Source organism: Cupressus sempervirens, chromosome 5 (assembly GCF_028749045.1).
Source record: "Cupressus sempervirens isolate cs-2001-9-10 chromosome 5, ASM2874904v1, whole genome shotgun sequence".
Taxonomy (NCBI): domain Eukaryota; kingdom Viridiplantae; phylum Streptophyta; class Pinopsida; order Cupressales; family Cupressaceae; genus Cupressus; species Cupressus sempervirens.
Genome location: NC_143122.1, coordinates 606,741,995 through 606,755,699, shown reverse-complemented (window position 1 = coordinate 606,755,699; position 13,705 = coordinate 606,741,995). Strand labels below are relative to the sequence as shown.

The 13,705-nt window shown below is 39.4% G+C and overlaps 1 protein-coding gene across 1 annotated transcript in view; it reads right to left on the bottom strand.

Annotated features, from left to right (window-relative positions):
* The window catches only part of LOC149557358 (phenylalanyl-tRNA synthetase class IIc family protein), a 54,476-nt gene that overhangs the window by 29,897 nt on the left and 10,874 nt on the right, over positions 1-13,705 (bottom strand). Inside the window, exons 3-6 of the mRNA XM_089832031.1 lie at positions 1,568-1,774; positions 1,354-1,471; positions 1,148-1,224; positions 799-978 (exon numbers count right to left, since the gene is read on the bottom strand). Coding sequence (XP_089688157.1) covers positions 799-978; positions 1,148-1,224; positions 1,354-1,471; positions 1,568-1,774 — 582 coding nt within the window. The remainder of the gene's footprint in view (positions 1-798; positions 979-1,147; positions 1,225-1,353; positions 1,472-1,567; positions 1,775-13,705) is intronic.

Here is a 13,705-nt window from a genome sequence, read left to right as displayed (position 1 = left end):
TTGTCATTGCTCAATTGGCATGAGCATGTGACACATCCTGAACCACCATTACCGATCCTCCAACATCAACATTATTAAAACTGACTTGTTTATTTCGTGCTAATCTTAGGTTTTTAACTGCTTCTAACCACCACCCAGACCCCTCTAAACCGCATAAATAAAGAAAAGAATAACCTTTATTCTTAAATGCAGACCTCAATGACAACTTCCGCCACCAAAAGATTCAGGCACTTCATATATTATTGACACTGTCACTGCTGCATCGAGTTCTAGTAAACAAAGGGCTAGTTTTGATGGTCTCAGTAGAGAAAAAAATTTAACTTTACTACTCGGTCACGTAGTTCTTGCCTATGATAGATTGATTATGGATGTATATTTATTATTTAACATATGTTATACATCACAATGGACATTTCCACGCAACACCATATCTGGGATTCCCCAAAAAGAAGACTTTAAAAGACCCATAGCAGTAACTATTTCCATTTCCTGTTAACATGGGGATAATTAGATTTGCTTTTTCTATAGTGATGCAGTGAAATAAATGGATGCAAGCATTTGTTATCAGAATTTTTTTTTTTTTCTAAACCTAATATTAGTCCAAAAAGTATAATAGATGTAGGGAATCCTGACGTATTTGATGGCATTGGACCATAACAGCGGGCAAATTTTTCAAAAAAACTAGCAAGACTAGTGGTTTCAAAAAAATTCAGTCACATTTTATTTTCACTTCTACAAGCACATAAATTTCTCAATTTAATAGAATAATTAAATTGGATGTCATTAAGGGAAACATACTTGAGAAGTAAAACGGTGATCACTAGACCAAAAAAGCCGGATATCTGGAATATCAAACAGAACCATTGCAAGTCTTTCAAGCCCAAGTCCAAAAGCCCATGCAGTGGTTCCTGGCCTGCCATTGGCATTTAGTATCGCTTGCTCAGTCACTCCACAACCCAACACCTCCATCCACTTCTCCTGAGTGAATGATCTAAGGTATCAAGAGTTAATTTCCAAAAATCATCTTACACAGTTGAACCTTCTTTCAACTAAAATAATTGTGATAAAAATCTGAAAATTTTAAAAGATGGACATATTAAGATTTGTTTAAAATTGATAATTGGGGGCCAAAAATGTATTTGTTTACCTGAAAATAAATTTCAAGCTCAAAGGATGGATTGGTAAATGGAAAGTATGTATCTACCCACCGCATTTCAACATCACCTGATAGAGTCAAAACACAGCTCTGTAAGAGGTACGGCCTTGAAAATAATCAAATATTCCATGAGCTAGTCCTCTAAAGTTGAATGGCTGGATCCAATGGCTACCAAGAAAAGAAACAGATATGCATACCAAACAAATGGCGTGCCAATGCTTCAAGATTCTTCTTTAGATCCATTGCTGCATAAGAAGTGCCATCTAAACCAGATTTTTCCCACTCAACCGGGGAAAACACGCGAAAGCCTTCCATCTGCGATAATATCAGATGACAACATTCTTAGGTATGGAAAACTTATTTTCCTATGGTTTAACTAATATTATTTTCCTATTCTGTATGAAAGCAGACCTGGTGGAAGACTGGGTAATGAGTAGCATCAATAGAATCTCGGCGATAAACATCTCCAGTTACAAGAAAATGAGAGTACCCTTTACGCAACAACTCTGCTTGGTGAGCACTTGTATGACATCGCAGAACTGTTTCATTATTTATATAATACGTATCATTATAACTTCTGCTCACATGGTCCGCTGGCACCAGTACATCATCAAAATTCTGCATTTAATAGAATCATAAGATTAGAACCAGAAATTCAAACCCTCCTAAAATAAGCACTTGAACCCAACAAACTTGGGAATTCTGTTGTTCAACTAGTGGGTAGAGTTTGTGCTTCTGATATAATCTGAATCTAATCAGTTAACACAAGAAGCTAGAAAGGTAAACCTTAAAGTGCTCACATATCTCAAGAACAATCTGAAAAGATATAGATACAACATATTTGTCAAGTTTTCATTTCAATTTTTTAGAATATTCAGCATAGCATAATATTCTTAGAACAGTAAATGAATCAAATTATACACTATCATGGGTATCACACACTCACCTTAGCAATGGATATTTCAAGACAAAGGAACATATAACCCAGTGGTTTTTTTCACAAGGTGCATATTAGGACACTCTTTTCATGACTAGACAACACCACTTCACACAGAATTTATCCTGGTTTCATGTCATAATGGGCCAGGAGCATTGTTGCCAGAACATATGAACAGCAAAACATTAGCAAGGGTCCCAGAAAGATTAAATAGAAAATAAAGGTGATATTTGGAGAAAAAAATCATGTCCTATGAATTCATTTCAAAAGAAATTTGGGAAAATACGGCCAGCATAAGACTTGCAACTGGCCAGGAGAATGATCAGGACCTCAGGTAAACAGGAATTACACTTATTGACTTGCATATCTACTTGCATGCCTGAACATGCAACAGACATTGAGTTAGTTGAATAGCCTAACAAGCTGTTATCTTCTACCCTGGATCATCATCTTGGATGTGAAGAATGCCTATGATTTCCTGTGATAGATTAGAGTCTTAGACCTTTCAAAAGCTCACTTGTATTCCCTGCCTTGAGTGAATATTGAACTGGCTGCATTTAATGTTTCCAGTTCTCTGAAAACTGAAAAGCACTAACAATACAGAGAAAGGGATGTGAACAAAGCAGGTGGCTTCTAGAGAAATAAAACAACAAATTTGATTCACTTTTAGTATGTGTACCAAAATGTTTCAGGATGGAAGTAAGGATAACTTACATTAAATTCGTTGGTCATGCTTTGTCTCTTAAAGCTACCTAGTGCATTTGTTGTGAAATCCACTGATTACAAATGTTTTTTGAACAAATACAGGCCATTAGTGGCATGTTGTGATGGTTAAGTAGTTGTTGCTCTTGCCATCAAGGTTCAAATCCCATTGGTGATGAGGTCCACCATGTGTGGCCTCGACGGTTCATAGCTCCGGGTCAAAGCGTTTACTCCTCTTCAACAAAAAAAAAACTTGCATTAAATTCATATTATTAGAAGACAATGTCGATCATCAACATAACAGACCAACAACTCCCATTATTTAGGTAATCCTAAAAACAGTTTCGAGATCAGCACATCATGGAAACCATCTCCTAAGTGCTTTTTTAAGTTTGATTGTGCTTCATAATGGGATCAAGGGTTATCTTGGCCCTGGTTAGGTCCTCTTCGGGGCAGTTCTTAGGAAGGAATCATTCTCATTAGTTCCACATTAACAATGAAAATGAGGTTGAGGCTCTTCTCAAAGGCATCAAGATTGCAGCACCAAGGTTGAGTGTTTTTTATTAGAGGCAAAACAGGTTCTGAAGGGAGCCCGTAACCATATACAAACAGATTTTGCTGGGATCCAAAACCCATTTTCAAAAAGCTGCAAAAGATTGAACACATACAAACAACAGCCTAAAGAAGACTAAACATGAAATGCCCAGACTACAACAACACAAGGTCAAAGCTCCCAAACAACTTAAAACAACAGGTTTTGGCAGGGTCCCATAAGCTTAACAATGGGTAACCTTCAGGCAGAGGGCATCATAAAACCCCTTACAACAGCTACCATCCTCTCCAACAAAGCCAATCTCCATCTCAAGAGGATCAATAAATGTGGAAGCCTGCAAAGAATAGAGCTTATAGAATAAGATTATTCGACCAGTGGGTTTTAATGAGCCTCATTGATGTAGAAAAACTTTTCCAACACCACTGTTAATCTCCACCTCAATAGGAGAAACAGGGAAGAAGACAAGCAACAGGGCAGCAATAGCTCCATTACAGCAGCTCCTAAACTCTCCTGCAATGCAAATCTACACCTCAATAGGAGACACCTCAAACTCAACAGGATCAACATGAAAGGAAGCTCACTGGTTAAAAAACCAGACGCTTAGCTTCTCCCAAAAATAACTTCTCCACCTCCACAGGAGTACAGTCAGGAGAGACCAAGGCAAAAGCAACGCAAGCCCATATTTAAAAACTAGCAACCTTGGGAAACAAGGCTCCATCTTCATCAGCAAAAACATACTTCTGCACAAAACTGGAATTAGATTGTAATCACGTAAGTGTGAATCCTGATTTGGGAAATTTGTGAGTTCTCATTGTTTTGGTGTGTCAAATTTTGAGATAATCTTTCCTCATTCGATATGCTTTTCCATTTAATTGCCATGCTCACCCTTAAGGGAGGATAAGACTTCCCATTTAGGTTTCAATCTCTGTAAAAAGAATTAGATTAATTGTTTTGTAAAAATTTTTGAATAGTCACTCAAGGCATCTCGTAACCTAGAAGTTTCAAAAGCCTGTAACTTACCAATCAATGTCTCCCTATTGAATCCTAGAGTGAGAGGGATCACTTCTTCAATAGCAACAATCTTTGTATCACAAACTGGTATCAAGGATCTGAGAATCTTATGCACAATTTCATTTTACATTATAGTTCCACCGGTATTCCTTATCCCTATAACAATCTTTGTAAGTCTCTGAACATAAGCTCTGATCAACTCATCCTCCTACATTCTTTCGCTCTCTAGCTTTGCTTTTCTTTATAGTTCTGCAACTTTGCTTGCTTTTTGTTCCTATCTCCTTCATACAATGTCCCCAACTTTGTCCAAATCTCATGTTGAATCCAATTTTTCGACATCTATAAATTATACTTTTGGTAGGGAACTAATCAAGGCTTCTCTTCCAATCATATTACATTGAAATTTCTCCTCCTCATTTCCACCTGAAGATAAATCATTCACTGATTTTATAACTACCTACTACTTTGTGATCATCCAAAAATCAATACCCATGCAAATCAAATGAATCCTATTCTTGTTCTTCCAACTATCATAGTTATCTCCATCAAACTTCAGACTTTCCTTCTTCTAAGCCATCCTGGATCTCCTCACGTTGTTAAGCTTCATTCTCAAAGAGGGACCACAAGCTTTGATACCAATTGTTAATAATCAAAGTCCACACCTCACAACTAGGGGGTAGGGAGTGAATCAGCTGAGTAATAACTATAAAATTCAAAGTTATTAAACTGATCACCAATCAACAATATAACAATGCACAGCAACAAAAAAGCCAATACCACAAATAAAAGGATTTTTCTTCACGAGGAAAACCTTGTTAAGGGAAAAGCCCCCGAGGGGATGATACCCACTAGATCTTGTACCAATATATAAATATCCCTAGTAAAGGATCTAACCCTACTAGGACTTAATTGTAAGAATCCCTACTTGTTTTGATCAGCAAACTTGAAACTTGGACTACTGAATTTTGTCAGACAATTGGTGTGCAACCAAGGGGTCTTAAGAAAATTACTACTATAACATCACTTTACTGATTTCCAACATGAATACTGTGGAGTAGTTGTATTATAAATGAAATAGTAACTTACAGATCGTATATTGATAATGGCATGATAACAACAATTTGTAATACCAATTTATACAATAACAACAAACTAACATTTGTTATTTAAAACACCATTGATTGGACTCTCAAACCATGTGAAGATAAACTTAAACAACAACAACTGCATATGTGCATTAGATAGGATAGTACAGACCCATTTTCAACAATGGTGGATGCCGGGATGGAGGTCCGGTTATACTGCTGTGCTTGCTCCGCGTCCACGTCTAATCACCATTCTTATTATGCCAACGTGCCTACAGTATGCTCCGCCAGCTGTTGCAAGTCTGATGCGAGTGGTTGCCTGCTCTTTTACACATCTGGTTAAGACGTGGAATTCTACAGTACTAATACCACTTCCCGCACAGCCTAGGTCACTGGGTCTCTAACCCATCACCTCCCTAGTAGCTACTGCTCCTGTTCTCAACAAATGTCTTCGGGTGTGTATATCAGAAGTGCCCACATGGATGTTCCAATTGCTACGACTACCAAACTGAGTTCACAATGAACTTTCACAAAAACAACTTCACTAGGCCGTACCTGTTGCAATCACTGTCCAAATATGAATGATGGACATTTTAAGTATTTCATCCCAAGATGAATCTCCTAAAAAATAGTTGGGGCTACATCCAGCTCTTCTACTTGCTATTAAGGGTTTGCGTCCTTAAAGCAATCAATCACATTTAAGAAACCGCTTTTCGAAGCAATATATTAATATAATTTCATGGTGATAGACCCAAAGCTAATGCTTGCCTTTATAACCTCGAAGTGTGGGAAGATGCGAATAACCAAGCAATGTGGGATAAAAAGGCTATTTTGTCTTTTAGTCACTTAAGTCATTTTTGTCCTGAAGTGACTTTTAAAAGATAAAGTACTTTATAAATCACTTAATAGAATAAAGTGACTTAACCTTAGGAGTTCCCACTTAAATATTTTCCCCGCTAAAACCAAGTGTATCCCTATGACTGACTGGCATCCTCGAAATAAATGTCATTAGCCTATCTAGATAGAAAGATTGACCAACTAGGTGCCAATATGTCTAGCGCGGAGAAGGGGACATTACAATCCTCCCTTCTCAAGATTGCTTGCCCTCAAGTAATCTCAGTGCCAGATGCTACAGGATTGACTCGCTTGCCCAACTGGCATCTTCATATGGAAAATCCTTCCAACGAATTAGATATTCCTTGATGGACTTGTTACACAGCTTCCTTTCTCTGACCTCTATCACCTTTGCTGGAACTAATACTAGCTTCCCTTCCTCGTCAAGTGGAGGCAATCCAATGGAGGGTACTACATGCTGACCAATCACTTTCTTGAGGCAAGAAACATGGAAAACGTTATGGATTCTGTTGTCATCTGGCAAGTCCAGCTCATAAGCTACCTCCCCAATCCTCTGAGTAATGCGATAGGGACCAAAAAATTTAAGTTGAAGTTTTTGAGACCCACTCTTCTTCAGTGAACTATGTTTGTAAGGTTGGAGACGAAGATAAACCATGTCACCCAACTCAAAACTCCTCCCTGTTTGCCAGCAATAAGCGTACATCTTTTGTTGATTTTGAGCTTGTAGAATATTCTCCCAAAGAGATCTAAGAATGTCCTGTTGATCCTGTATCTAATCCCCAACTAGAGGTTCCCTGATGTCCTGCAAAGCTAGATCTATGAACAATAGAGGCTCACTGCCATAGAGAGCTCGAAATGGAGTCATCTGGATGGACATGTGGTAGGAGTTGTAGCAATACTCCCCTAGATATAACCACTTGACCCAAGCTCTCTGTTGCCCTGCTACATAGCTTCAAAGATAACCCTCCACCCATTTGTTTACTATCTCAGTCTGCTCCTTCGTTTGGGGGTGATAACTCATGCTAGGTGTCAAATCCGTACCTGTCAATCTACATAGTTCCTGCCAAAAGGTGTTGAGGAACTTGCTATCTCTGTTGCTCACAATGGTGCGAGGAAGACCATGTAGACCGAAAACCTCTCAAAAAAATAACTCAACTACCTAAGAGGTCGACCAATCTGCTACTATGGCAAAGAAGTGAGAGGATTTCGTCAATCTATCCACCACCACAAAAATGGAATCTCTGCCCTGCACCCTTAGCAACCCTGTAATAAAGTCCATGGAGATACTCTCTCATTTCTGCACTGGAATAGGAAGAGGTTGTAATAATACGGCTGGAAACTCATGCTCTGACTTGTTCTGCTAACAAGTCTGGCATCCACTGATATGCTGGAGGACATCATCCTTGAGGCCCTTCCATGAAAACCTTTTGCTGACTTGTCTATAGGTTTTGAAAAAACCTAGATGTCCCACTGATGGTGCATCATGAAGAGTCTCCAAAATCTTACCCTTGAGTTTAGATCCTGGTACGAGGTAGATCCTATCCTTATAAGAAATCACATTATCGATTACCTTGTACTTGTTGTCCTGAAGTTGTCCATCCATAATCTGACATGCTTGAGTATTCTTAGAATACTCAACCAACAAATAGGACTTCCAATCTCTCGATATCTCAGAAATAGCACAACATTCTACCACTAAAGGTCTCCTGGAAAGTGCATTAGCAACCACATTGTTTTTACCCTTGACATACTCGATGTCAAAATCATATGCATGAATCTTGCTGACCCACTTTTGTTGTCTTTCATTTAGATCCTTCTGTTCTAAGAAGTAGCGCAAACTGTTGTGATTTGTCCTAACTGTGAATCTGCCACCCACCAAGTATTGTCTAAACTTGGCTAAAGCATGCATAATGGCCAACATTTTCTTATCATAGGTGGAGTACAGTTTCTCCCCATCCTTGAGCTTCCTACTCTCATAAGCGATTGGATGCCTATCCTACACTAGAACTACACTAATTTTGCTCCCTCAAGCATCACACTCTAGTACAAACGACTAAGAGAAATCGGGCAATGCCAAGACTGGGCATGTGCTCATCTCACCTGTTTGAGCCTATCAAAGGTCACCTCTGCATCAACTATCCACCTGAATGCCCCTTTCCGTGTGAGATCGGTCAGGGGCGCTGTTGTTTGTGAGAAACCTCTAGCGAACCTCCTGTAATATGAGCAAAGACCCAGGGAGGCCCTCAAATCTAATACGTTCCTCAGTGGTGACCAATCTAGGATTGCCTAAATCTTTTCCTAGTGTACCTTTACCCTGTCTGCACCAATCACGTGACCAAGGTAAAGAATCTCAGTCAATTTGAACTCACATTTTGACTCCTTCGCAAACAATGAGTGCTCCTCCATAATACTAAGTATCTCATCTAAATGTTGCAGGTGCTCCTCCCAAGTTCTGTTGAAAACCAAGATGTCATCAAAAAATACTAAGATGCTCTTTCGCAGTTGTTTTCTAAAAATATGGTTCATGCATGACTGAAATGTAGCCAACGCATTAGTGAGTCCAAATGGCATAACCAAGAAATCATAGTGTCCATAGTGACATCGGAAAGTTGTTTTATGCACATCCTCCTCGTGAACCCGAATCTGATAGTATCCTGATTTGAGGTCAATCTTCGAGAAGTAAACTGCCCCATGTAGCTCATCCAGCAACTCATCAATACGAGAGATAGGGTACCTATTCTTAATGGTCCTCTTGTTGAGAGCACAGTAATCAATACACATGCGAAGAGTGTCATCCTTCTTCACCAATACGACTGAAGAAGCGAAGGGACTGGAGCTAGGTATGATGTCCCATGTCTAGAAGTTCCTTAATCGTCCTTTCTATCTCCTCTTTATAGTGCCTGGGATGACAATAAGGTGTACTGATGACAAGTTTGGCGCCCTCCTCTAACTCAATGATATGCTCAGACCCTCTATCTGGGGGAATGCCCCAAGGTATGTCCTCAAAAACCCTCTTGTGCTTATCAAGCACTAGTTGAATGTCGATATGAAACTATTGTCCTGAGTCTAAGGTAGCCTCAAAGGAAATGAAACAGTGTGCTTCCCACTCCATGTCATCATGCCTCGTAATAGCCTCCATCCTGTGGGCCGAAATCAACCTGGGTTCACCCTCTAGAATAGCCTTGAGGATCACATGTTGACCATCCTGTAAGAATTCCAGCTGCATCTTAGCATGATCAACCACGTACCTGCCAATAGTCTACAACCACTGCCTTCCCAGCATGGCATCTAGCCCATCCAAATCGACCACATTAAAATCTGCCTCAAGAAGGAAATCATCAAAATGAATCAGAAGTCCTGACACTTTCCCTATACATCTCAATCTCTCACCTCCTACCACTCTAACCTCAAACTTGGGTATGTCATCGATCTGTAACTTCCTTTTTGTAACCTAGCGTGTGCTTATGAAGTTATGTGATGCCCTTGTATCTAACAAACACACAATACGTTGTCTCCTAACTATTCCCTTCAAATGAAAGAGATGTCTTATGGGATCGCTAGAAAGGGAAGTTGTGATAGGAGGTTGTCCCTGAATGGATTCCTTCTTTCTCTCTCTAGGTGTTCGTTCCTCACTTTCGTCCTCATCACTGCCATCGACATCGCTGCCCTCCTGTTGCTCATCCTCCTCCTCTAAAATTACCTCGACATAATGTATTTTGCCTTTGCCAAGGCATCTATGATCTGCTGTCCATGGCTCTCTACAAGTGAAACATAGCTTCTTCCTCCTAAGTTCATTTCGTGTCTTAAAGTCCATCTTGGGAGGTGTAGTCTTATGCTGGTTCTTGTTCTTTTGGAATGAAGTGGACCCCTTATACGACTTCTTAGAAGGTTGTAATATCGAAGAGGGTGAATCTAGATCGTGTGCGATCTTAATAGCATCATCCAAAGTGTTTGGCTTAAGTATCTTAACCAAACCTCTATATCTGTCATGTAGACACTCAGTAAATAGCATTACCTTATGTTGTTCTGACATATCCGGAACCATCACCAAAACCCATTGAAACTCATCAATGAAATCATCTAGAGATCCACCCTGTCGCAACTGCGCCAAATCCCTGTAATAGACCTCTATATCCTTCCTGTTAAAGCGAGTGATCAGCTTAGAGCTGAAAGTCTAATAAGACATAATGAGAACATGATCCTGATTGACCAACCCATGATGCCACCAATCATGTTGCTCCATCTAAATGCATCATAGCAAATCTAATGGCTTCTGTCTCTGCCATAGGCTTAAGTGTTAGGTAAGTGTCTAGCTTGTGAATCCAAGCTCTCACGAATGTCTTACTGTTGCCACCAAAAGTAGGGAGAGATAGTTTGTTCATGGCATGCTTCAAGTCCCTATTCTGTGCTCTAGGTCTCCTGTCCCACTATGGTCTCTTTGTCTCCCTTTTCTTATTTAAGCATTGAACAAAGGACAAATTTTGCTTAACCAGATTGGACATTGCCATAACCTTATCCAATAGTAAGTTTGGTACTGCGGGTGGTGCTACCTCTTCCTCTGCATAAAAAACGGGCATCAAAGGCCTATCAATGTTCCATGTGGGGGCCTTAGCAACTCGAGGTCGTCTTGCCACACTACCACCTCCATTGTGATGACTCGAGGCTGCCTTGTGCAGTGGAGCTAACTGCTACATAGCACTTGTAAGTTGTTGAAGTGCAATGGCTATATTGTTCTGTCCACCTCTAATAGCCCTCAAGGTTTCCCTCACTTCCCATTCTTGTTCATTCTCATTATGAGCCATCTGGATGTCCTGTACTTATTCACCCTATTCAACCTATTCGATCTGCTCAATCTGTTCAACCTGTTCACCTATTCCAAAAATTAACTCCTCAACAACTGAATAACTATCCTCAATGTCAATCTGATCTAAAGATTCTACCTGTTTAGGTTGTCGGTGACTACATTTGTAAGGTTTCTTCCTCATACCTGGTTGTCATTTTCCTGTTTAATCCAGCCTATTACGTAATAAATTTTCCCCACGAGTTGGCAAGACTTATGACTCTGATACCACTGTAAGAATCCCTGCTTGTTTTGATCAGCGAACTTGAAACTTGGACTATTGAATTTTGACAAACAGTTGGTGTGCAACCAAGGGGTCTTAAGAAAATTAGCACTATAACATCACTTTACTGATTTCTAACATGAATACTGTGGAGTAGTTGTATTATAAATGAAATAGTGACTTACAGATCGTATATTGATAATGGTGTGATAACAACAATTATTAATACCGATTTATACAGTAATAGCAAACTAACATGTGTTATTTAAAACACCATTGATTGGACTCTCAAACCATGTAAAGATTAACTTAAACAACACAACTGCATATGTGGATTAGATAGGATACTACAGACCCATTTTCAACAATGGTGGATGCCGGGATGGAGGTCCGATTATATTGTTGTGCTTGCTCTGCGTCCATGTCCAGTCACCATTTTTATTATGCCAATGCGCCTACAATATGCTCGGCCAGCTACTGCAACTCTGATGCGAGTGGTTGCCTGCTCTTTTACACGTCTGGTTAAAGACGTGGAGTTTTGCGTTACCAATACCACTTCCCACACTGCCTGGGTCACGGGGTCTCTAACCTGACACCTCTCGTTTTCAACAAATGCCTTTGGGTGTGTATATCAAAAGTGCGCGCATGGATGTTTCCAATTGTTGCGACTCCTAGACTGAGTTCACAATGAACTTTCACAATGCAAAACAACTTCACTAGGTTGTAACTATTGCAATCATTGTCCAAATATGAATGATAGACATTTTAAGCATTTCATCCCAAGATGAATCTCCTAAAAACTAGATGGAGCTATGTCCAACTCTTCCACTTGCTATTAAGGGTTTGCGTCCTTAGAGCAATCAGTCATATTTAAGCAACCGATTTTCAAAGCAATATATTAATATAATTTCATGGTGATAATCTCAAAGTTGATGCTTGCCTTTACAACCTCAAAGTGTGGGAAGATGTGAATAACCAAGCAATGTGGGATAAAAAGCCTATTTCGTCTTTTCGTCACTTAAGTCATTTTTGTCATAAAGTGACTTTTAAAAGATAAAGTAATTTATAAATCACTTAATAAAATAAAGTGACTTAACCTTAGGAGTTCCCACTTAAATATTTTCCCCACCGAAACCAAGTGTATCCCTATGACTGACTGGCATCCTTGAAACAAATGTTATTAGCCTATCCAGATGGAAAGATAGATAGACCAACTAGGTGCCAATAGGTCTAGCGCGGGGAAGGGACATTACATTAATTCAATTCATTTAGTAGATTAGTCCCTATTAAAAGACTTGAACCCATGCAAAAAGTTTCAAAATCCTATTAGGATTTTATGAGGACAAGAGGCTCACTACCCAAGCACACTGCCCAAAGGATGAAGATTACATCCACCTTCAAGAAGACACTATCTCAGAGGCGAAAGGTTAAAGCTACCTAAAGGATCTACAAATCCAAAAGAATGAACTGACCGAACGACAACTCAATTGCCTTGGTAGTTCCTTTTAAGTCCACTAGGAATGATAATAGATTCCACTCATACCTCTTCTCAAAGCATCTGACAATCCTTCAGCTATGCTCTAATAGCCAGCATCAAGGCTCGCATACATATCAATCATTCCACACATCCCAAACATTACAAAATGAGGATATTACTTTCCTTTACACCAATTACAAACAAGCAATTAGGTCAGCCTGTTAGGACTTCCCCAATTCACAAATAAACAGATAGACCCATGCTAAGGCATATATGCCTTCTTAAATAATTATACAACTACATGGATTAATCAACACGCTAGGATCCATAACCAATGCTCACCAAAATAGATAAACAAACTACATCCTATCGGTTGCTGGGCTAATATACCACACGTCACACAGTAGCGACCAATCCACCATGAACCAAATGATACACAAATCCATAGATACGCGTGCAACCAGGTTTTTTAACATCTTCTATGCTCACAAACCTTAAGTTCAGCTCACAATCAAGTTATACCCAAATTCATGCAACTACCTTTGGCATAACTCGTTGTCACTGGCCTGCAACCAATCATCGCTAAAACAATTAAAACTCACTCGATCCAACACATAAAGAGCTGTGACCATAAGCATAAGGTCTACACTCAGTCTACAACACAAATCCATGCTCGCATACTTAAGATTATCATACATTATTCGTATTGTACTGATAAATAGCGTATAACATACAAAAATGAGTCTGCCTATGACCTTAGAACATATGTTGACATCGAGGACAAAACCTGTCAAAAACAATTCCAACTCTGCAAATCTAACAATCTCCCCTTATCTCAACAGTTACAAACCGTGAAGTTAAGGTAT